At 30.5% G+C, this 27,060-nt stretch overlaps 2 protein-coding genes across 24 annotated transcripts in view; one reads left to right on the forward strand and one right to left on the reverse strand.

Annotated features, from left to right (window-relative positions):
- LOC127712269 (uncharacterized) overlaps window positions 1-5,720 on the reverse strand; it is a 138,022-nt gene extending 132,302 nt beyond the window's left edge. For 3 of the 14 annotated variants that reach the window (XM_052218647.1, XM_052218648.1, XM_052218649.1), the window contains exons 1-2: window positions 4,201-4,293; window positions 1,497-2,004 (exon numbers count right to left, since the gene is read on the reverse strand). In XM_052218647.1, coding sequence (XP_052074607.1) covers window positions 1,497-1,801 — 305 coding nt within the window. In that variant the 5' untranslated portion in view covers window positions 1,802-2,004; window positions 4,201-4,293. Of the gene's footprint in view, window positions 1-1,496; window positions 2,005-3,370; window positions 3,516-4,200; window positions 4,299-5,251; window positions 5,297-5,628 lie in introns of those variants that run through there. The other 11 variants (XR_007987011.1, XR_007987010.1, XM_052218650.1 and 8 more) reach the window with 9 other exon arrangements.
- Window positions 1-21,390, forward strand: part of LOC127712260 (neural cell adhesion molecule 1-B-like) — a 210,506-nt gene extending 189,116 nt beyond the window's left edge. For 2 of the 10 annotated variants that reach the window (XM_052218609.1, XM_052218610.1), the window contains exon 14: window positions 21,069-21,390. In XM_052218609.1, coding sequence (XP_052074569.1) covers window positions 21,069-21,269 — 201 coding nt within the window. In that variant the 3' untranslated portion in view covers window positions 21,270-21,390. Of the gene's footprint in view, window positions 1-8,069; window positions 8,196-8,558; window positions 8,611-9,384; window positions 10,626-12,154; window positions 12,419-13,425; window positions 13,723-14,240; window positions 14,565-14,980; window positions 15,260-15,446; window positions 15,546-15,867; window positions 15,896-16,676; window positions 16,709-19,280; window positions 19,494-20,377; window positions 20,425-21,068 lie in introns of those variants that run through there. The other 8 variants (XM_052218619.1, XM_052218606.1, XM_052218616.1 and 5 more) reach the window with 8 other exon arrangements.
- The last annotated feature ends 5,670 nt before the right edge of the window (window positions 21,391-27,060 follow it).

Raw genomic sequence — 27,060 nt, forward strand, 5'->3', positions numbered from 1 at the left:
TTTTTTAATTTTATAATTGTTTCAAATCAGCTTGGATTTTCATCAAAATTTTCAGCTATCTTTATTATATATTTACCTAACACAATGCTAGGTTATTTTGTATTTTGGTGTATTGCTCTCAAATTTAAGGACTTATAAAAAGCTAAAAAATTTTACTTTTGACTAAATTTAGATAGATACCTATAACTTAAATATTCAAATTTGACAGCAATAAACCAAATTACAAAATAACCTGGTATTTTGTAAGATAAATATATAATGAAGATAGCTGTAGATTTTGATGAAAATCCAAGTTGCATTGAAATTGTTATAAAAAAATTTAAAGATGACTATCTGAATTTAGTCCGAACCGAAAATTTTAGCTTTTTTACCTTGATTAATAAAATCCTTAAATTTGACAGCAATATGCCAAACAACAGAACAACCTGGAATTTAGGAAGATCAATATACAACTGAGATAGCTGTATAGTTTTATGAAAATCCATGTTAATTTGAAAAAGTAATAAACAAAATTTAAAGGTGACTATCAGAATTCAATCCGAACTGAAATTCTAGCTCATTTAAAATTACCTATCAATTAAATCCTTAAATTTAACCGCAATTAACAAGAGTACCAAAAAACCGGCATTCTCTAAGATCAATATATAAGTGAGATAGCTGTATAGTTTGATGAAAATCCGAGTTGATTTGAAAAAAGTTATAAAAAAAATTTAAAGATGACTTTTTGAATTTAGTACAAACTGAAATTCTAGCTTTTTTTACCTAGATTAATTAAATCCTAAAATGTTACAGCAATACACCAATCTACAAAACAACCTGGAATTCAGTAAGATCAATATATAATTGAGATAGCTGTAGAGTTTTATGGAAATCCAAGTTGATTTGAAAAAGTTATAGAAATAATTAAAGATGACTATTTGAGATTAATCAAAACTGAAAATTCTTCCTTTTTTTACCTATTAATTAAATCCTTTAATTTGACAGCAATGAACCAAAATACCAAAAAACCTGGAATTTTGTAAGATCAAAATATTACTGAGTTAGATGAGCTGATTCAGACAAGTCAAGACTAAATTTGAAGGTCAAGACTGGTCAAGACAGGTCGAGTATGGTTCAGACCAGGTCGAGTATGGTTCAGACTAGGTCGAGTATGGTTCAGACTACGTCGAGCATGGTTCAGATCAAAATAAAATGGTTAAGTATTGGTTGAGTAAAGGTCTAGTACAAGTTCAGACTGTTAAGTATGGTTCAGACTACAGTCGAGTGTTATCAAGTAAATTGTAGACCAATTCAGGCAGGTCGAGTAATAATCAATACAGTCGAGTACAGATATAGGCCATTTCAGACTTTTACTGGTTTGTAGTGATGTGAAAAGAAAAACGAAATGCAATATATCATAATAAATGTTAGTGCATTGTATGTGTTTATCGTTCTATATAAGTTAGTAAAATAATGTTCATCTTAGCAAATATAATTTTGATAGATTAAATACTTACATTATAAAATTCTTGGAATGTGTCTCTCTTAATTTGTTATTGCGATGTATCTTCTTTATTATGGTTTTAACTTGATGTTCAGCTTCTCCACTATTTTCAAGCTTCCTGTTTATATTGAGCAGATGCAATGATGGGATAATACATTTGTTGTTTGCAAAGCATTCACAGTTTGTAATTACACGAAACGTTTTCAATTGAGTGTATAGATTCATATTTTCCATTTGCAGTTCCAGAATGTATGTGTTACATTTATTCATTGTATGATATACTATGCAGGAAATTATAATCTGATGACGGTTACACATCAACTGTGTTTGTGTTGCTGCATTAGTTTCACTTAAATCTGTTATTTGCAGTACTTCAACAGTATCAACATCTGTGTCATGTGTTCCACAACAATTTGCTTTCTAAAGGTGTAAACAAAACGATTTTAAACGATGAACTGTCATTAACTTGTGATAACGTAACACTACACTAACGCAACTCATGTTTTCCATCGACATTACACCTTCAAGAAAAAAGCAAAGTTTTATTATTAATTTTCAAATTGTTCAGCGGGAACAGCGTAAGGACATATAGTATTTGACTCCTGCTGTATCCGTACAAAAGTGAAAACTTGTGTGATATCACCAACTCTAATGCAAAGGAAAATGGATGTTTTGATGTTCTTAGAAGATGAGATGTTAGTATGTTTACTCGAGGCAATTAAATATTAACAAATATAAGGATATGTATTGGATATTCGGAAAAAAAAACAATAGCATATAAATATTCACGGTTTAAAGAACATTGCGTTTAAAAATTCAAGAAGAGAATTGCATATAAAAAATACTGACAAAAATCGTGAATACGCCACGCTATCAGTATTTGTATAGAATAAATCGGGTATGTTTTTTTTAAGTAATCAGAGGAATATATAAAACATAAAAAATAAGATGTGCCAATGAGACAAATATTTACTACAGAACAAACGATATTAGTTTATCCACTTAATTTATTACATTCGATTGCGTTGATCTTGTAAAATGAAAACAAACCAGTTGCAAACACTTTAAACAAATTGACAATACAGTTTTATGGTCCTTTATGAAAGATAAAATCAAAATATGGTTAATAGCCGTGTATATATAAAATAAAGTAAAGTCACAAAAATACTGAACTCCGAGGAAAATTCAAAACGGAAAGTCCCTAACCAAATGGCAAAATCAAAAGCTCAAACACATCAAACGAATGAATAACAACTGTCATATTCCTGACTTGGTACAGACATTGATCGATTCTCTTTATTTCCTCAAGTATACTGAAGATTTTCATTTTTTACACAAGTATACTAATTATATTAAAAAAACATATAATTACAAGTACATTTAAGCACGAACAAAATAAACAATCAAGAACATACATTTTACATATACATGTATATCTGTATGCTACATTTGCTTGATGGCAAATATTTTAGTGTCCAAAATCAAATCTAAGCTGATATCATTCGCGCATAAGTTTTCCGTACAGATAAAATATATGATCTGCCAAGCAGCAAGTCACGTTTTTCCAGTTTGATTGTATATAGTTCAATAATAGTGTTTTTTTTTATTTTATCACTGGAAAATAGATACTTTAAGCGACTATGTTAATTTCACCAAAACATTTCTAGAATTATCCTGTTTTTTTCGACAGATAAAACAATCTTGAAAAAGAAGTCACTTTGATGCTTTTTGGTCGGGTTGTTGTCTTTTTGAAACATTCCCCATTTTCATTCTCAATTATATCAACATTGATTAGTAATCGTTGAATACAAGGTCTCAATTTGCGGTCACTTTACATAGTCAAATATTCCCAAAAACCTAATGTAACGTCTTCTATTGAATACTTACTTTTCTAATTTGTCAAATGTTATACGGAACTGACTAAATCAAAGACTTTCATACATTAAACTTAGTTCCGCCTTTTTAATAATGCGTGTAATTGTCACTTGTTGTACTTATCGCTTACATACTATTTATTATATGTAGTAGTATATATTTACCTGTCCTATTTAAGAGTATTTATGTTGTTCAAATTAAATAGGTCATTTGATAAGTAAACTACGATAGCATAAAAGGTAAACAATAATAAAGTTGTACTTGCAAACTAATTATCCTTTTAAAACACTTTTAAAAAAGTGTTTTAGATATAAACTCTAGGTTGTATACTGACCAAAAAGGTTATCTAACAATGGAAAACATACAAACATAGTTGAAAGGTAAACAAATATAGTTGCTGATTTTCCCTGATGATGTTTCTTTTACATAATACAATAGAACAACTGAACACCAGTGATGGTTAAGTCTTCCTGTTAACGAATGACAACTTCTATTGTCATATCATTTGCATACACGCATTATAAGAGTACTAGAACAAGAACGTTGAATTCTTGGTAGATCAGGAAGAGAATATGAAATAAAATAATTTATAATTTGTGATTCTGAAATTGACGTATTCAAGATAACCTTTGGAGGTTTTTTAAAAAATGAATATAAACCCTTTCTCAAATATTTTTCGTTTGACTTATACGACGAATTGACTTTTGTATTAAATAGTCTACTCGTTCAATAATATCCGGAGACAATATATTCATACTTGTAAGAAGAAAAAAAGAGATGTGAAACAACTTAAAGTAATTTAAAACAAAATCAAAACATATATATTAATATTATATACATACAGATAAAACACTTGGCAATGTTCCTTCCACTACTACTCAAAAAGACGTTCTATGTGTAATTCAAACCATGACATTATTATAGATAACATATTATGCACAGTTTTTGTATTGGTGTAAATCGTTCACCATATTTGAATATTGCATATGAATTAAAACAAACTTTCAAATAGGTTCATCAATATATAGATATAATAAGTAGTGACGAAGGATTTTGTTTCTTATAATAAATAACATAAGTGCATATCGGATCGAATACTGAACTGATCTCTTTATTTCATTATAACTAGGATAAGTAGGTAATGACTATTATTCATAATACCATTAAATAACTATCTAAATATCCATATATATAACCAGTGGGGGTATCACAAAAGTTTCAGGTAACAAACATTTATGAAGTGACATATTCAATACATTGGAAACAGAAACGAAAAAACAATGGCAAAAAAAACAACAATATTACAGATAAAAACGAACTACAACATTTGAATTACAGGCTCCTGGTTTGGGGAAGGCAGATATGGGATTTGGTGTGTGAAATATGTTTGTGTGTGACCACCCAGCACTCATTTAAAGAAAAGTGATTTGGAAGAATATAATCTATATAGTGTTATTTTCATTTTTCTCTAACTATACTGTTCAATATCCCGAAACATAAGAGTATGGTCAATTGTCAGATGTAAAAGTAATATATTAGTAAAATGTGATTTTCAATTGAATGTTGTGTCTTTTATCGATATGATTATCAATATGTTTTATGTGTTATATAAATTTCATATTTCGAACAACCAACACATATCAATTAAAAACCAATTAAGAGGAAAAAGTATTATTTTTGTTAATGCAAATATATGTTAAAATCACCAGTACGTATTCTTTAAAAAGGACAAATACTTTAAGCCATATATAAAGGTAATATACAATTATAAAGTGAATACCTTGCAAATCTAGCTATAAAATTGACAATAACAATAGATTTAAAATGATCGGATGCAAAATAAATCTTTGCCGGGTAGAATGTACTTAAAAAGCAATGATCCTAGATTCTTACCTTTAACGATTTGATCTGTGTTTATTATATCAAAGCACATATAATAAAAGTACTAGACCCAGGACGTTAAATTCCTGGTAAACCAGAAAGCGAAAGTAAAAGTAAATAATTGATACTTTTTAAGTCATGTATTTAGGATTCGGATTTTCGGAAAATGAAATTTACTAAATACAAAATAAATACTATTTGATTATTTGTTTTGTCTAATAAAACGAACACATATTCAAGTGCTATCGTAACATAGTCTACTAGTTCAAACAAAATCACAACCAAAATGTGTATATTTTAAACGACATTGTTAAATAAATGCAGTGTCATAACAGTTGAAGTTCATTGAAAAAAGGTAAAAACATATAAACAAAGACATATATACGTACAGATAAAACTTGGCAATTTCCCTTCCACTTCATAACAAGACGTTCTACTTGTAATTCAAACTATGACATTAGTTTGGATTAAATGTTTGACAGAGTTATTATTCGTGTAAAATGGTTCATATGAATTGAAAATTTTAAGGGGGAATCATCCACTAAACAAAAGTGTAGGTATTGACGAGATGAAGTTGTTGTCTTAAAATGAAGGAAATAATCGCATATCGGACCGAACTAAAATGATATTGTTATTTTATTATAAAATTTTAAAAAAAAGAAGGTTATGAATTTGTTATTCACAATACATTAGCAGAACTGTTTAAATATTCAAAAATCAAATATGCAACCAGTACTGATGGTATTGTTGAGTAACATATTTTTTTGAAGTGAAATTGTTGGAGTCCTTGGTGTTCCTATATCAAAAATAGTATTTACGATTTGCTAGACATAAACATTGAAAACAGAAAGGCGATCGGTTGGAAGAGAGAGCAATTAACACTAGAAAGTATTGTATAATAAGTGTGGTGTAGGGTTGGGGTTGGCCATAGGTGTATGTAAAGAGTGACAGTTACACAGCAAACCTTACGATTTACATAATATAGGTACACCGACGATAGAGATGTTTGGAGTAGATACAAAGACACGATGACAAAGGGAAAAATAAGGTGACATAGAGGTGTAACCAATGACTCATAAAAAGTTACAATGTTTTACAATTTTTACGTCAGTCGCTCTTTTCGTTTACATAATACTTATCAGTGACGTTCGAATTAGAAAATTATAGGACAAAATAAAGTACAGAGTTGCACATCTCTGAAAACGCAAGTATTCTTTAATGACAAACGTGAAGACAAATTGAAATAATAGGTATTTCTTTGATTAAAAATTAATAATGACCAACGTAGATACCAATAGTTTTCTCTTATAGGCAAATCATACTCTGTAAAAAAAAATCTGTACAATTGATTTTAAGTTACACTGAAATACGTATGACTTACGAGTATTTTTACTCTTAAGATTTTCGGTGAAAAGAGCCGCAGCTCTAATCGAACAAAACACACTGAATCTGACAATAAGACAATATTAATAGATCTACTGCAATGTTAATTTGATGACGTTGAAGAACAATTTAATTTTTTTCATAGAAACAATGAGTTTGTTTTATCATATCTTAATATTCGAGCAATATTAACAATATAATAGTGAAAATTGTAACAATAAATCATCAAAAAAACAAGAACAAACAAATGTCATTATTAATAAAAGTATTTTCAAAGGAAAAATGCGTTAATATTATCATAGTTTATATTACGAGCACAATATAATTTACAGTGATAACATTAACGGTACCAATTAACTACATCATATATACATTTTTGCATTGCAGCACGGTACAAAATTAATCAGTGTCATCTTAAAATTATTACGTAACATATATTAGTTCTCATTGATTGCCTTATAAATGATATAGGAAAGATTCTATTGGCTTGAAGAAGTTATAGAAATTGTAGCATATCCTGTACAGGATATGATATTATATACGGACAGAAGTTTAGTATATCATTACAGATCCGATACAAAACTTTATCATGACGCGTCAGGTGTATGTTAGTGAAAACAGACGGAACCACGATGTCTCTGAGTTTTTATTTGACTTTATATGCAAAAACCTAAAGTAGGTATAACTACCTATGACTTACAGAAATTGTGTCTGGATACATGTTATATAATTAAATAAAATATATTATATACAAAAACGCTGATACGATATTCCCGGGCTTGTATTTCCTATCATTTTTTTTCTTTATAGAGGGTTACTGCAACTCTGGACCGAAAAAAATCATTCATGAGACAGAAAAATCGTGAATTTATATTGAATTCATAATTTTGTAATAACAAATTTAAATAGAACAATATCCTAGACCATATATATCATAAAAGAGCAAGATATGATATTCTTTAAATGATAAAAGTTACACGATACATGCAAACTTTATATAATATATGATAGAAGGTTGTTCATGTTAAAAAACGGCCTCCTAGATACAGATAACTGAAGAAAGATAAACAATGATGGAAGCGCATATTAATGCAATAAAAATAAACTAAATAATGAATAATTTCTTATTTTTTTTTTTAAATAAAGATAATATTATATACCGCTGTTCAATAGTCATACATCGACATTAATTAAAACAAATCTGGGTCACAAACAAAAACTTAGGGAAACTCATCAACTATAACAGGAAACAAAACGGAACAATAGAAACACTGAAATTCTACAAAAACAAACGCCAACATACATTGAAATGGATTATGAAAATCTATCTATGCTACCTACAGCAGATTTTATTCAAATACCACACATGATAACAATTATAATAATAATGATGATAATTATAATGAATTGAACTCAACTAAGTGTAACGTGAAATCAAACATATGTTACATAATTATTTCCTGTCAAGGTGAAAGGAAGGAAAGTTACAAATCATTTTTTTTATATTTTGAACTCTAATAAGAGGAAATGTTTAAATTAAAGTCATGTATTGTATCATGATGTAGAGATACTGGTAAGTATTTTACATTTTGAAATTTATATGAATTTTCTGTATCTACCAATAAGGAATATGTGAAAGTGAAATGTCACAAAAAAGTTGAAAAGGACAAACAGTATCATATCCAAATAAAAATTAGATATCATCAAACAACTTTCCACAAAACATAAGACTGAAATGCCACAGTAATGTTTGAAGGGTCAACAATTCCGCAAACTCAGAAATTTAAAAAATAAATGTAAAGAAATTGTTTAATATTTCCCGAAACTGAAGCTGATTTCATTCTACTTTCAAAAATACAATAATGAGTAAAGGTAACGAATTTACAGGTTGATCAAATTTTTCAGATTTTGTCAATATTATATATTTATATTTTAGGGATTGAAAATGAGAATTTCCCAACTGTTTAGTCTTTTCTTTAAATTTTCAGGTAAGATTGTAAACCACTGTTTGCTTGAAAACGTCGCATTGTATATTTTTCATGATGTTTTGTGTACTCTTGTTTGTCTGTTTGTCTTTTCATTTTTTAACCTAGGCGTTATCAGTTTTAATTTGAATGTCCCTTTGGTATCTTTTGCCTTTCTTTTGAAATTAACAGTCGACTGTTCTGTATTTCTACTAGCATGTCTCTTTATAAGTTAAACTGTTTCGAAAGACTCAGGGCGTGACAGATAAAGTAATTTGTCTTCCATCACTTTATTTGAATATATTTTCTTAATCCGCCTCTTCTGTTTGGATACAGATGTTAAAAAATAATCATACGTGTATTGCCTAGAAATTATATGATTGACAAAGCAACGTTGATGATGATAGTAACAATAAAGAATGGAAATGGGGAATGTGTATATAGCAATGAGAAAACAATCCGAACAGAGAGCATAAAAATATCACACGGCTACTTATCGTTTTCTTACGCAACAAGAAAATCCTGCAGCCGGAGGCGGGCTTCGGCTTGCACCTTACCTATAATGTATACTAGTTCAGCGAAATGGACTCATTACCAAACAATAAAACATACCAATTCACCAAAAACAAAACTAATACGCTAGGCTATCATAGGCTAAAGATTCCTTACCTGTGACCGGCGCACTATACTAATAATAATCATTTTTACATATGAACTTTCATTTCATGTGATACGTTTAAAAAGTGAATGTTTATGGTGTCTTGATATTTTAAAAACATTTTAGTAAAACTATTACAGAACTGTCGGCTGAAAACGTTTTATACCATTTTAAAGATGATACAGTCATCTTACCATGTTATCAATTCTTAAATGAAACGATAGTATGGCAGGGACCAGGAAATTATTCTACATATGGAATCGGGAAAATCATAGATCCAAAATTGTCTAAATCCAAAAGACTATCCATAATACATGTAAATGGAAGTCTTCAGTATAATTTACAAATTAGACATTTTTCCAGTGAAGATGAAGGGCAGTACAAATGCATTAGAGGCGGATCACTGAAAGGTGTAAAAGAGGAATTTTTTAATTTGACAATTGGAAGTAAGTCATTACTATAGGTTTATACATACTTCAAAATATCCTCAATTTCAAAGTTTCTTTTTTGATAAAACATCGCTACATACCATTTTATTAATAAAACAGTTTGAATCAAACGTGATTACACCAGCATACATTCTTAACATACACAATTTTAAACATATTGTTATGTGTTTGCAAATTGTTTAATGACTTTGTCAAGACCTGGGTTTGACACAAGCACCTGAAAACAGACGACGTCTTTCTTTTTTTTATCTTTTTTTCACCCTTATGATTCTTTTGTAGACAAACCATGCGTCTTGCGTACCAACATAGAACACTGGTATCATTGATGAGTTCAATATTTACGGGTAAAATGATACACAAATATGTTATGATTTATTTACTATACAACACCAATGTAAAATATATTCACAGTCTTAGTATAAGGCCTGACGTTGTACTATATGTTTAACTAAAACTATTTGTAACCTTGAAAAGTACATGTGTTATATATATTGTTCTTCTAAAACTATCCTTTTGCACTAGCTTTCGTATATTTCAAAATGTATTATTTTGATTGTGTGTGAATATATGTGTTTCAAAATACAAGTTTGCAAGGAATCAAACATTGATAAAACGTATATATATATATATATATATATGATACACTTTAGCAAGGCCCAGCAACTTAACGATAGTAGAGGCAGATTCTCAACACATCGTGTACGGATATCTGAATCGTGTATTGGATTTAAGTTGCACTGTTATTCACGGAATTCCAAAGGGAAAACTAGTGTGGATGGTTAACAACAAAATTCTTGAAGAAAAAACAACAGCATTGTTAGTCTATTCATTCAAACCTAAACAAGATGACCATTTGAAAAATTATACATGTGCGACAAAAAGCATTATCGCACAATATGTTATGGAGCGCACTGTTCAATTGTTTGTCTACAGTAAGTACTTATATATATAGTTACATTCATGACATTCATGGTTTGTTTGTTCCATACTTAACACTCCAGATTTATAATAATTCCCCGGGAATGTTATAAAATGAAATGTCTTCACCAGTATATTTATTTAAATTTACAGTATTAATAATGAAACTACTACTGTGGTTCATAAGGGATTTTAATTTTTCGGTTTTTATATAGATTAGACCGTTGGTGTTCCCGTTTGAATGATTTTACCCCAGTCCTGCTTTGGACGCTTTATAGCTTGTTGTTCAGTGTAAGCCAAGGCTCTGAGTTGAAGTTCTTCTTATATCTATATAAAGAAAAATCAGAGAAAAATGTTTTCTGAATCATAATCATACATTTCAAACATGGTGGTGAAGCCTTGGTTACAATTTATAGTGATGCTTGATATCTTTGTTTGTCAGTTGTTTTGAAGGTTTTTATGTAAGAAATTTTGCAAATAGATGTCAGAAATCATATTTGTCGTTTCATTATTAAACATTAATTATTACAAACATGCACTTAAAGGTAAGTTATCTCATGTATGTAGCATGTAAAAAGTAAAATCACAAAAATACTGAACTCCGTGGAAAATTCAAAACGGAAAGTCCCTAATCAGATGGCAAAATAGAAAGCTCAAACGCATCAAACAAATGAAAAACAACTGTCATATTCCTGACTTGGTACAGGCATTTTCTTATGTAGACAATTGTGGACTAAACCTGGTTTAAAAGATAGCTAAACCTCTCAGCATGACAGTCGCATAACATTCCATTATATTGACAATGATGCGTGAACAAAACAAACAGACATAATATGTAAAAATGTCAAAAATAGGAATACAGCAGTCAACATTGTGTTATAATCTTAATCACTAAAAAAACAAACAAATATGTAACAAAGAAGCACAAAGTGGCATATAGACCAAGCATATAAGCAAACATTAAGGACAAGAATACACAAATTTCCCATAGTACAATAACACAATGACGGGATGTATAAGTACAAAGCCACGTCATATATGTAACAAAGAAACATAAAAAGGCATATAGACAAAGCACATAACAAACATGTTTTACAATAGTTGTCAAAGAAATTCGAAGCGTTATTTTATGTTTTCGATTAATCAGGAACTCTCGGGCCTGAATATCTAAAAACCAGGAATGTAAACATACATAGCCGTGTAAGAAGCTTTTTGACCAAATACACCAAAATAGATCCCCCATTCAAATCTCCAAATTTATCCTTATGCCTTCTAAATTGGTATGTTCATGTCATTTCTGCCCTTGCGCTTCACAAGATTCTCTGTATTCATACCACCCTTACTTTCCGATTTTTAACGCTTTGGACCCACACAATTATAAAGTTTAATGTAAGACGAAAATGAATATAGTTTGTAGATCAATTAAATTTAGAATTATTTATCGAGACATTGTATGTTGAACCAAATTATTGTTTTTTCTGATTTACACTAAAATTTTGTGTTAACATTTTCTGTAATCGTGTTTGCTTTATTTTGTAAATAGTGCCGCCAATTGTTTCGATTTCCTACAATAAAACCCTGGATATTTTTGAAGGAGAAGCTTTGACATTGTATTGCAACTACAGTTCAAACCACAAAGTAAAAGGGTTGAAATGGCAGAAAATGTTACCACATAAAAGTCCATTGGATGAGCAATCACCGTATTTAAACATTAAGAGCATCACTAGACAAAATGCAGGAAAGTACAAATGCACTGTCACAAATATGGCCAGCATCGCTTCAGATTTTGTGACCATTGACGTATACTGTAAGTTTCATGATTGTAAACTTCACAATGAGAAATTATTTAACTGAACAAAAGCTACATAATTTCATATGATGTATAATGTTCCTACGCATCATTTACATGGCCAATGAAATGCATATAAATAAAGAAATAAGAAAATATTCACTTGTATTAAATTGCTATTTTTGAAACTCATCGGATCAATTCGAGATTGCCCTTTATAGGAATGACTCAGTACTTATTGTTTCAATAAAACCAGGTTGTTATAAGCGTACCAAATCTGCACACTGAAGTCATCGTCTTATATCATTTCGAATACTAGTACTCGTGGTCATGTTTGTCTAGTCACTATGCTGCGAGTACCTGATTTTTACTCCAGATAGGCTGCTGATAATTGCACAATTGAATACTTAAAACGAAACAATTTCACTAAAACACAAAAAAAAAATTACAAGTTCAAATATATAATTCAATCTAACTGATATATTTATCAAATCTGTACAATTTGCAGCATACAATTTGGTGATTTTTTTTAATCAGTGGAGCAAGTGAGTGAGATTCAATTGAGTCTTTTGAAAATTATATTCATCATTAAACAATAGTTGCAGAGGAAAACGGGACGTTGTCTTGATCAGATGAGTAAACCCTGCAAATGAAACAAACGCAATTTGTTAAAAATATATGGCAGATTTACTTTTAAAAAAATTATTCACTTCATTTTACCTTCAAATATGTGAAATGATGCATACTTCAATAAATGCGACAAATCGAGACAAAACATCTGAACTGACATTTGATTACTGTGGCATTTAAGTATGAAGTAGAACTATATATCTGCACCTACTGTTTTTTATTAAGATTATTACGTAGCTCTTTGGTCAATATTTTCTATATCGAAGACCATTTTCCCATGATTAATTCGAATTAAGAATAGTATCCTTTTCAAACTTCATAAATCAATGACGATTTGAACATCGGTACACTACTGTAGTCTCAACTATAATATGTGTTTGTTATCAAATTGGCAGATCCTCCAAAAGTACATATCAAATTCGAAGAGCATGGACATTACAGACAATTAAATTGTTTAGCTAATGGAGTACCAGATCAATATATCTTTACACAGTGGGAACATAAGTCTGACTATTATGATCTGATCAGATATCTTCCCGACGATGGCAGTGGTAGACTAATACTTCCAAACATCAAAGGAGAGACAGATCGCCATCACGACAGAGGATTTTATATTTGTCAAGCTTCTAATAATGTGTCGTTGAATGGTAGCAGCTCTTTCGTTCGTGGGGATTTTTTTCTCAATTCACCAGGTCAGGATTTTGTTGACTACTGCTTTAGTAGTTACTAACCAATTTGATATACATTCCTTTAATTGTCTCTTCTGCAAAATCTCTCATATTTGAACTGGTTAGTGATGTAATTAAATTCCCCAAAGGATTATACAAAATCACTAAAATAATTATAAATGATGTGGCAGATTTTTTGCTTTGATGAAGGGAATTTGTAATACATAACCTATCTTTTCTATAATTATGAAAGAATAAAAAGAGCCTACGGCTTTATCAGTGATAACTTTAACGATACCAATTTTCCTGCACCAGATAAACAATTTGACAATTAGTGAACAATTGCATACCTTTAATTTCGTATTTTGTTTTCAAATTTATATAATTATCTTGTCTCCAGGTTTTACTGTTTTTGATCAGAATTTTAATGATTCAACATATTACAAATGTTAAGATCACAATCATTGTCTTATTTTAGCAATATATAATGTTCATAGTTTGCCTTGGAAAAATTTTTTCATTCATTTATATCATTTCACCAGGAAAACCGTATTTTGTTACCTCCAACAATAACACGCAATATGGAATAAAAGATCAAGTGGGCAACCTAACCGTTAACTTTGTTAGTTTTCCAGAGATTACGAAGTTTACTGTTATTGGTGTGGATAAGATACATCCTAACGACAATCATACTCTGGAAACTTGGAGGGTTATAGACAAAGTATATAACAAAACTGTATTTGTGAATGGCAGTAGACTGGTCATATCAATGTACATAAGGAATGAAAGTGATTTCCGGTCATATACAATAAAACTGAGAAATAAGTTTGGATCAGCCAACTTCAACATTTCCCTTCGTTCAGCAAGTAAGCAATCATCCTTATACTTGTGATATTTTCTTAACTTAGTTCTCATTACAAAATATAAAATACTGCAAAAACGTTATTATCTCACTAGTTGATAGTTCTGTCAAATGAGATTGCGTTAACTTCAAGTTTTTTTGGGGTTTTTTTTAATTGAACATGAAAATATCACTCCACTGATTGTTTCATTCCTTCTACTACTTCTTTAACATTACCACCGTTAAACAAGTACATGACTTGATATATATATTGTGACATTTCATTGATATTTATAAGCTTTAGAAATATGTTGTCGTGCTTTAAAATTGCAGAGGCATGTCAAATCCACAAACACATGTATTTATTGAAAAATTGAAACATCATACAATATGAAAATACGAACATCACCTCGTTAAAATGATATGTATTTGCTTCTGCAGGTTGTCCTGAAACACCAGAAATTATGAAGATAATGCCTAAGACAAGTAAGATCCTTATCCAGTGGCGTGCAAAGTTTCATGGTGGATTCCCACAGTCAGTCGTCATCCAGTATCGTAGACGTGATGTTCAGTACTGGAATGAAATACCTGTCTCAGGTCCTGGGATGCAAATTGATTCTATCGATGGACTAACTTCTGGAACTGAGTACTTGATTCGAATTTACTCCGAAAATATAAAAGGAAAGAGTAACTTTACAGATGTGAAACTCATCAGAACAGGTAGATATCACTATGAAAACTAGATCCTGAATATATAACACAATTAAGAACAACAAAAAGAGCCGATTTTTGTCAGAAAGAGCGTTTAGTTTATGCATGCGTCCTGCCTACGAAACTCTTTATATTAACTTACTTTATGTATATATAATGCGATAATAACAGCAATATTGATTTCTTTTTCTTTTAGGATCTACAAAAGTCAGTGACAATGAGACACTTGTATTTTTTGTATTGGTTGTTCCATTTCTGATATCAATTGGTGTCCTGTATTGGCAGTATAAAAAAGGTAGGGTTTTTTTTTGTCAAATACTTCACAAAAACTTGACATTCTACAAGTATATGTGTTAACGAAGATGCCCAAAGTTTCAGGAATAAATATTGAAAAGGCTGCAACATCAATCTAAAATTCTGGTACATTATCAGACAAAGCAGAAAAATACAACAATATATATGGTATGAGTAAATGAGTTCTTTAGGTCAAGATGTATTTGTACTATCTCACATTACGATTTCTTTTTTCATGTTCTAGTTGTACATTTTCATAAATAATCGATAAACATTGTGTGTTATTGTTCATACAATCAGTTTTGTTTTTATTATTTTTCTAGGAAATGTAAGAGCACTTGAGAGAATCAGGTAGGCTTTCCTTCAATTTTAATAAAAATAGTCACTTGTATCCGTTTCAAATACAAATATGGTTGAATCCTACACTAACAAAATATATTTAAATAAGAACATGTTTTTGGCATCCTATGACTAAGAGTAATTAGTTTAACCAAAAAAATTTCAATTCGCGATACGCTGTTACATTGTACAATAATGATATCCTCAACAACTCAACATTGAAAGTTCAATTTGATTTTGACTTAAGTGTTTAATATAAATATAAAAATAAAAACAAGTAGTAGTATGTCCAAGGAGACAACTCTCTAGATGACACATAACACAGAAATAACCAATTGAAGGTCACAGTACGGCCTTCATCAATGAGCAAAACCCATACCATATAGTCAGGTATAAAAGGACCCAAAACGAAAAATGTAAAACAATTCAAACGAGAAAACTAATTTATGTCTAAAAAATGAACGAAAAACAAATATGATACACGGAAACAAGCGACAACAAGTGACTTACAGGCTTCTGACTTGAGGCAATATAAAAAAAGATGTGGTATGATTGCCAATGAGACAACTCTCCACAAGAGACCAAATGACACAGAAATTAACAACTATAGGTCACCGTACGAACTTCAACAATGAGCAAACCCATGCACATTTAAAATGTGACGGGTTTGAGCACAAGCTTCCATAACTGGGCACAGTGGTGTCATAGTACAGCATGAGAACATGGCATTTTTCTCTCATCAACATTAAATTTAACCATATTAAAAAATAATGTTTTCTTTTTTTCTTTTTAGTTGCTTCAAAAGGCAGCAATTCATTTACGAAGGTATGCTTTACACTACAATGTATAGTAATTCTTATTTTTTTTTTATAGATACATATTAAATGAGATTCATAGGTGACAATTTATGATAATTTTATATTGACAATATAGATTGAAATTGCCCTTCCTTTAACAATTTCTTTTCGGGTAACACAAGATTCTGATATTGTGCGCTTGCGAAAGGATTCACTACAAACCAGTAAAGTCTGAAATGGCCTATATCTGTACTCGACTGTACTGATTTTTACTCGACCAGTCTGAATTGGTCTGAAATTTACTTGATAATACTCGACTGTAGTCTGAACCATACTTAACAGTCTGAACTTGTACTCGATCCTTACTCGACCAGTACTTAACCATTTTATACGCGTCTGAACCATGCTCGACCTAGTCTGAACCATGCTCGACCTAGTCTGAACCATACTCGACCTAGTCTGAACCATACTCGACCTAGTCTGAACCATACTCGACCAAGTCTTAACCAACCTAGACCTATTTTTTGTATCTATCTATTGTATTTCATCAATTTAGGAACTGTTATTAACAACAGCTATTTCCCCTGGCTAGAAATTTGAACAACAATTTGTCATGTCAGTTAAAAAGAAATGTTAAAATTAAAAATGTATTCAATATAGCATTGTAACCAAAATTTCACAATAAACATAATATAACTTCATCACCATATTCATCAACACTTATATACATACATATATATCACCTTTAACATAAAAATAAAACAAGCTGATCAAATAATCTCAAAACTGAATTGTTATTCAAAATTTTTTGAATGTTTCAGATATATTTTATGGTAACTGGACAATTTTCAACATTAACTTAAGCCTCGTATAGATTTATGGTGTCATTTGAGTTTCGTTTATAATGCAGTGACTATTTTTTTTTATTAATATAAATATAAAATAGCATATAAAGCAACTTAATAAATTTAAAAAATGACACCTTTGTTTTGTTAAACCAAGAATTTAATATAATCATGATAATAGAACTTCCATAGTAATCCTGTGATAAACTTTTAAAAAAGGAAATGTGTTCCAAAGTTACAGTAAAAATTTATTTCAATTAAATTTAAATTATTTTTGTCAAAATTAAAGACATGGCATACAAGAAGCACTCCAATAAGGTCTAATTACCTCAGTACATGTGTGTTTTACAGGTAAAAAGAAAGCCCTATTTCTCTTAAACTCGTGTATTACTTATCTAGTGAGTTCAAAAGGCCTTGCGATTTAAATATCACAGGATGTTGCAATTTTGAATGAATATTATTCAGAATTTAATACTCTCTGACCAGGTGTGATCTTTTTCATGAGTTTGCCCCAAGCAGGAGGTATTACTTTATACTTCACCACTAATCAGAAGAACAATTTTATTAATTTCTTTAATTTTTATCCCTTTTTGATATATATTGTATATAATATATCCCAAATTATAATAATAGATATATTTCTAAAATAAAGTTAAACAATTTCATTGATTTGTTGGCTGTTGTTACCTCATTAAAAAGATAATTATATAACTATTGTACATTTTTTGTATGTAACCATGAAATCTATGTAGTTTTTATTTAGGAATTTAGGAAAATTAATTAAAAAAAAAAACACATGCCAAACAAGAAGCACCTTAATAAGGTTTAATTTCCCTCAGTATTGGTGTGGTTTTTAGGTAAAAGAAAATCTTTTTTTAACAAAACTCTATAATAAAATTAATATAATTAAATTATTATATAAGATAATTTGATTTAACTATCTCTATTCGATAAATCTGAGAATCATGTAAGAATGTAAAAATCTGGTTTTATAATATAGCTTTATTTTATTGTGGCTGTTGTCATGTCAGTTAAAAAGAAATTTATTTTAACAGTTAAAATTTAGAAAAAGTAGAGGTTATTTGGTCAAGTATGGTTCAGACTGGTCGAGTATTGTTCAGACCTTTGGTCGAGTATGGTTTAGACTGAAAAAAATAGGTCGAGTACAGGTCGATAATGGGTTAAGACTGTTTCAGACTGGTCGAGTAATAGTTCAGACTATTTTCAATGGCAAAGATAAGGGTCAAGTACAAATCAGTACAGTCGAGTATGGTTAAGACTGGGGTCGAGTAATGTCGAGTAAAATTCAGACCAATTCAGACTGGTCGAGTAACAATCAGTACAGTCGAGTACAGATATAGGCCATTTCAGACTTTTACTGGTTTGTAGTGATTGGATTTCTATTAGCAATGTTTTATACCTTTAATAAACGTTGTTCCTGCTAAACTTTTAAATTCAAATGATTGCGAATGTTTACGTGAAAACAATTAAGCAATCACAGATAGTCGTTTGACAGGTACATATTGAAACCACTCCTTTTGTAGAAATAAAATTCTAAGTTCATTTTATCTAGTTTTATGTTTTGATTGTTTCAAATTAAGTTTAATTGATTAAGAATCTAGCCTGCAAATAATAAAATACAACCACTAATTAGTAGTCGTTTGACAGGTGCGTGTTGAAACAACTCCTTTTGTAAAAATAACTTTCCAAGTTCATTTTTATCTAGTTGTACATTTTAAGTGCTTTATTTTAAAGTTGGCGTTGGTGCTGTTGAGAACAATGTTTACGAGATGCAGAACAATGTAGAACAGCATGCAGTGGCACAGAATGCAGTCGCACAGAACTTAGATGTCCCTGTGTATTCTTCTATTGACAGACGAGCAAATCTTACCATAGGACAGACCGTCTCCTATTCGACAACACCAAAACGGAAACGAAACTATCTTGAAAAACGCAAAGAGAATAGAGGTTAGATTGTGAAATGTTATAACTTTATGTGACTTACATATACTGCGTCATTCACACATTTTTACATTTATAAGTGAGTTTTCTTTATTGCTCTAGCTCTACTTAATTGAATATGAATGATTTCATGTATGGTGTATAAATAATAACATCTTTGTATTAATTTGTACCATACCATCGCTCTCTAACGTCTGACATAATGATTAATACTTTCGATTTCATTTTTACCCGCCATGACAATCCCCACGCCGTCCCATCAATAGTGAGGGTGTTTTTATATTGTCGCAAGCGGTAAAAGGACGCAATCGATGAAATGACAAATGTACCGACTATTCAGATCAAAGATTGCAAAGACATGGTTGTTAGTGTATAAAGACACATGCAAGTTGTGTTGTTCAACCAATTCGTGTGTGTGGTATCGATTTCAATTTTGGGCATAACTTTGTTGGTGCAGGTACAAATAAAATAAAATATAAAATCAAGGGCGGACAAAATGGAAACAATAAAAAAAACTCCGAATCGCGTTAGCAGTACCACCTGCACAATGAGCTATACAAAATGTTATTCATCTAAATAATTCTTAATTAAGAAAGTCATTTCATAAAAATTAACAGTTCCAAATAACTAGTTCCTTAGTTTGAATTACTTTCAAGAACTACTTCAAACAGCACACAAGCAGCTAGCGGATACGCCCCCGGGCTATAAAAACGATATTCCCTCATCTCAAATTTATATACAAAGATCTAGATTTATTTCTAGTTTGACAAAAATATGTTGAATGCATTCGTGATCATACTGTAGGATGAACCTGGTATTATGGGAAAAAATTATAGTTGAATTCTTTTCTTGAAAATGATATTATTTCATCAAGGGAATTGATATTGTAGCTTCTGTTGGACAGGCTAGCGGAACTGTGAACTCTGCGACAAAGAAGGTTCGTGTAGTTTATATAAAGATTGCAATTTTATATCTTTTTTTCGTCATATACATGTCGGAAAATCTATCAGCAATGTGGTATGGAAAATCAAATGAAACTTTGAATAGAACAAAACATTACAAAATAGATACAAAAGATACAAAAGGGACATTCGAACTCATAAGTCGGTAAATGACCACAATATGTCAAAAACAAAACTAAGACAGATAGCACAAAGTCAAACATGATAGACTGAAAATTAAAAACGAGGAAACACGAACCCCACCAATAACTAAGGATGTGTTTACGAAAAGTAGGCAGATCCTGATCCACAAGTGGCATCCATCGTGATGCTCAAACCTGGTGGGTGATAAGTCTTAATTGGTAGGTCAGATTCGGTGACTAGAAAACGGTATTGTGTTGAAAATTGAACATATACATTGTCATTTGTGAAACAGATTTCTAATAACGGTCAACCAATTCGTGATTGCGCCCGAATTACTTACAGCCGTAAAAAAAACAGAGGAAGAAATGATAGAAAAGAATGATAGAAAAGAAAAATATTTTTTTTGGGGGGGATAAATTTATTTGGAGGCGGGTAAATGATGTCAAATATACAATATTATAAACTATTTGAATATGCATTCTTCTTTTTATTCTAGGGTCCTGATAGACTTAGCTATATTGAAGTTAGCTTTGAACCAAACCCAAACGAATACAAGTTTTACATTCATGGTAGTGAAAACAGAACAAATTATGTTGACATAGATTTCTCAAAAAAAGTATCTTCATACGCAGATAGTCACAGAGAAAGTGACGATGACTCCATTCCACAAGCATGTGCGATGCAAAACTATGAGTAGTGAAAAATACAAAATCTGTTTTATTTTATTGTGTTAATGTTTCAATCATTTCTTTCTTCATAATGTATGTTGCGTTTGTTTTTTCATGTGTAAAAATAATTATTAAAAATATATATATATCTTTTGCCTTTTTTGTTTTATTTTATAGTTATTCGTTTTAATAAGAAAAACATACTTCTTATCATTATCTTATTTTGACAATATTGATATTGTCATTTGCAGTTTATTTCAATACATTTGAATTTGAATATTAAAAGGCGTTGGAGATGATAAGAGGACATTCTGAACTTATCAGAAGAGAAAATCTGATAATTATCATGTAACTAAACAGAAGACGACGAATAAAAATAACGTTTAAAAATGCAACATAGAAAACTAAAGACTGGGCAACAAAAATTCAACCAAAACATAGAGTTGCAAAAGTGTTTTGTATAATGTTATTTTTAGCTTAAAAGATCCATGTTGTTAAGTTTATAAAAATGTCACTGGAAGAATTAAGCGCTAACAAGGTTTATAATAAGACAGATTAACAAAAACTACTCTAATACCAATAATTATCTGGTTCAAATAAGGATCTGCAATCCGGTGTTCTGTATTCCTCATCTTTTATTCCATTCCACATGCTAACCATTATCATTTACTGTGTCAACGTAGAGAATTGCGAATGTTTTTCAATTTTGTTTCATTTTCTGGTTATGACAATCAATAAAAGATCCAGGGATTGCATTCGTTTAAATTGCAAAATATCAATTCAATACAACAGCAAAATAATCAACACAAGAGACGGAAGATACAAAGCAGATAATTAAAAGTCGCAGACAAAATTACAACGACAATGCAAAAAATGATTAAAAGTCGAACAAGCTCATAAATCTCTTCACGAAAGACTTAAACCTGAGCAAGGTTACCTCCATAAGAAACACTTGTGTTTTTTATGGAGATAACACGACCCTTCTATGCCAACGTTACCCGCCAGGCTTGCCATGACATGTACAAATTAGAAAAATGAAGAAAAAAGGGATTAAAACGTGGCTTACAAAATTGGAAGATATCATTGTTCATCTGTGACAAAGATAATATTTAACGGTAAAAAAATTGAATCACAAAAATACTGAACTCCGAGGAAAATTCAAAAAGGAAAGTCCCTAATCAAATGGCAAAATAAAAAGCTATAACACATCAAACGACTAGATAACAACTGTCATATTCCTTGCTTGGTAGATTCATGTACAAATGCATGTTCATTGAATCCGTAACAATAGTTTGAATGGTAAAACAAAAACGACAGGACGCGCATGGTCTCTTAAATGAGATATAGGCAATGAGTGCAATGACAGGGTGATCGGCTCCTTCTATTCATACATCAACCGCAATTTGAATCGAGATTAAATTCAGTCAATGACACAATTCGTCACAGGATACCATTGGCTAATTATCATTAGATGATTTCTATATTGGTATTGGTATTTTGGTTTTGAGATCACGAAATCATGTCGCTATTGAGCTGAGACATATACACATAGTATTAAATCGTTATGGTACCAGGAAAAATGGTAACGTGCATATTTTCGGTCGTTTATCCTGGTAACTCAGTGTTAGTGTCAGGGGCCTACCCTTTTGAATCAAGTAAATATAAAGTCCGCTTGAAAAACAGTAACGTAGAAATTGAAAAAATTCAACTCCATAAGATGAAAGAATATAGACAGTTAGTCATATATTTCAGTTCGAGGTCTGTGTTAAACAAAATGAATTATGTATTACTGATTTCGTCCGTTCAATTCTCTTTTCTTTATTAACCGTCATCATGCATGTTTAATCCTTAGCATGTGAAAGTCATTGTTGCGTAACAACGATAAAACATTAGAAGATATGCGACTAAAACGGACATATAAAAAACGAAAAAAATCTATTTATGGTCAAATCACTGGAGAAAAGGATTTGAATATCAAGATGAATATCTAGTTTTGGCAGAATCCTTTATCTCAAGTTCACTCGGGTATTTGTTTAAACATCATCAATATATCTGGAATAAAATTAAAGTTCTTGGCGAGAAGTTGATTGTTTTTTTTTTTTAATTTGAGAATGTTGTGCATGAATTCTGCGTCATATTTGTACAAAAAAAAGTCGACTAGTAGCACAATACGTATCCATTTGAATACCAACTGTTCCATGAAGTATCACTAATTGAATTTCAACATATATGTTGTCGATCAAAACGTCCATCATTTTGATGGTATCATCTTCGTTTCTTTTTCTTTTGGAATCAGTGTGGTTCTTTCATATAGTAATAATTTGCCTGGACTAAAATAGGCATGTTTAACAGCATTTTATTTTTAAGTTCTATTTAAGGTGGTACCTAACACAACAGGGAGATAACTCTGTAAATTCAGGTAAACGTTTAAATCACGATCTATTGTTTAGGAAAATTCAGCTTCTCAATGATCAAAATTAGTGTTTGTCAAACTGCTATATATTCAATGAAATTTTTCCGTGAAAGTGATTTGTTCAAGTTTTTTTTAATTTTTATATTTTTTTCAAAGGGTTAAAGTTAATATTTTGTCAAAATTTTATGAAAATTAAACGAGTCAAATTAATTTTAGTCAAAGTGTTGGGTACCACCTTAATAAGACTATGTATTCAATATTTGAAAAGGCATGGTGAATAATAGTGTCAAGCGATAAAGCTTCGTTTCAATATTACTGAAATATTGTGAAACAAATCTTAACAACTGTTTAGAATTCCGTTTGGATTACCACAAGTTGCTGCATATAATTCATCATTTGTTGTGCAAAACGTTAAGTCTGTTTGATTTCACACAGATTTTCGAAATAGGGTGCCAGATAGATCCCACACAAATGACACAAATATTTAGCCCTTGCAATTCTTTTAATTCACAAATTTAATTCTATTGACCATGTTTTCTGCAATTCAATTTACATTGATTTAGGATAAAGCACATGGGGTTTCATTGAAAGGATTGATATTCTACAATTAGTCGTTTTTAGAATGACATTTGCATGTTAACATATTGACTAGTAGGATTTGTTTATTAAAAATATAGGAAAATGTGTGTGTAAAAATAATTACGAAATACTGTTTTATTATTATAGTTTTTGTACTGCGTTATGGTGTATTGTATTACGATTATAAATCGGGTATAGTAGTCATAATTGTAGTAATTAAAGAGTTTATATTTATAATTGTAGTGTAGGTCAATGATTTGTACTATATCTGCCCGATAACGATTGCCCTTAACACATGTGTAACTGTTTTATTGGCAAGAATATTTTAATTTAAATATCCAACGATAAGTTTGTTTTTATTTCTCATAACTGTAATCAGCGAGTTGCCTTTGAAAAAAACTCTTTGTAAATGAATTGCGTATTGTATTAATGCCATTTTGATCATCAATTACCGTACAAATGATTTAAGATAAGCAGGATTTTAAACATAATTGCAACCCTGTTAGCTACAAATGGAAAAAAGACTAGTGGTGTTCAGCTGATATATCATTTTATTTGTTTTTGTTAACATGCATAATAAGTTATACCTCTTATATCTCTTTTGGGCTTCTTCTAAGTGTTTTTTCTTTGTCGATGATATACAATGCAGTATACAATTATAGTATATTTGTTAAGATTACCAAAATAGGGAATGATCTTATGATTTGAATTATAAAAATTTCTTTTACAAAATCTTATAAAAGATTCCCAAACTCTTAACAAAATAGTAAACGCGTGTTCTTACATAACAAAAATGGGCTTTTTACTTACTTTTACGATGATTTCATGATAATGAATTAACAGCTGACATGACGAAATTTTATTAAAATAATTTATCCGACACATTTTATTTTAATCAATTATAAAACTTTCTTGTAGTTCCTCTCAAGACATAACGATTAACTAATCTTTCAGATAAGGTTACTTCAAAATGTTTGTTTGTTTCCTTATATCTAAATATAGTTTTATCAAGATAATATTATATTTATAGAGATTTTCATATTATAAAACTTATATAACTAATTTGCTATTACATCTGATCCAAAAAAAAACATTTAAATTCCTAGGTTATGTGCAAACTACTTTAACGGTTGATTATACATGTCTTTCCATTTTCGTCATTTGTGTACCAATGAGACAACTCTCCATCCAAGTCACAATTTGTAAAAGTAAACCATTATAGGTCAAAGTACGGTCTTCAACACGCAGCCTTGGCTCACACCGAACAGCAAGCTATGTGGAGCAGGATCTGCTTACCCTTCCTGAGCACCTGAGATCACCCCCAGTTTTTGGTGGGGTTCGTGTTGCCTAATCTTTAGTTTTCTATGTTGTGTCATCTGTACTATTATTTGTCTGTTTGTCTTTTTATTTTTGGCCATGGCGTTGTCAGTTTGTTTTCGATCTATGAGTTTGACTGTCCCTCTGGTATCTTTCGTCCCTCTTCTATAAAGGGCCCAAAAAAGACTAATGTAAAACCATTCAAACGGGAGAACCAACGGTCTAATCTATATACAAAACGAGAAACAACTATCGAGAACACTTATAGACCAAATCACAAACAATAACCACATATCCTGACTTGGGACAGGTGAAAACAAATGCAGCGGGTTCAAACGTTTTAATATATACCAACCTCCAACCATACATGAAACAAAAGTGTCACATCACAACACAGAAAGACATACTATGAAATATCAATTGAAATGGCTTAACTCAATCCAAAGACTTATTTACACAAACAAATGAATATACACTGAACGAATAATGGTTATATTTGCCGATATGCCATTGTATAACAGTTTTACGCTATATCACTAAGAATTTCTACGTGTATTGAAGGTTGAATTACCAATTAGTAATAATTATATATTTGTAGATAAAGGTATAATGGCTCAATGGTTCGTAAACGCTGTATATTCAATCTATCCAACACGACAAATATCTATTGACCTTGACCCTTCTTTTATCGTCGCACTGAAGACTAGAACTGATCTTGTCAAAAAGACGTATCAAATGACAAGTGTGTCTATGTTCACGTTCAATACAGTGATTTGGAAGCTTTGCACTTGAAAACTTTTTAAGACACTAATATTTTAGCGTTAAAGGTACATCATGATTAAAGGGAACGATTACAGAAGCGAATACGTTGTTTCGTTCAACAAAGAATACCAATTATAACAAATTTAATGGAATTTGATGCGACTGTCGTACAAGTGAGAGGTTTAGCGCGCTTTAAATCCAGGTTTAATCCACCATTTTCTACATAAGAAAAAGCCTGTACCAAGTCAGGAATATGACAGTTGTTATCCATTCGTTTGATGTGTTTGAGCTTTTGATTTTGCCATTTGATTAGGGACTTTCCGTTTTGAATTTTCCTCGGATTTCAGTATTTTTGTGATTTTACTTTTTAAAATAAATATATTGTTCATCGTAACCAAAACATGTACAGACTAAACAGTACAGCGTTAAAGACGGAAAGTCAAGCTCTTGACTTTGAATATAAAGGACTAGACCTAACATCTTCAGTGCTTGATTTCGGAAACCACAAACATTTATCAGTATGAAAACAAGAAGGCTCCGTAAATACTTGTACATTTTCCAGATAATTTAAGTATTATTTGAAGAAATAAAACTGATAAAAGGTCTAATTTAAGTTCAAAAATAATTTAACGACTTCAAATTAAATTTCATTATTTAATAAGAATATATATATTTCTAGGTTTTACTGCAATTGCATTATTAATTGAATTAATTAACATGACGCACGTTCTGTCACGTCTACACAGGAT

This window comes from Mytilus californianus, unplaced genomic scaffold (genome assembly GCF_021869535.1).
Source record: "Mytilus californianus isolate M0D057914Y unplaced genomic scaffold, xbMytCali1.0.p SCAF_8, whole genome shotgun sequence".
In the NCBI taxonomy this organism is placed as follows: domain Eukaryota; kingdom Metazoa; phylum Mollusca; class Bivalvia; order Mytilida; family Mytilidae; genus Mytilus; species Mytilus californianus.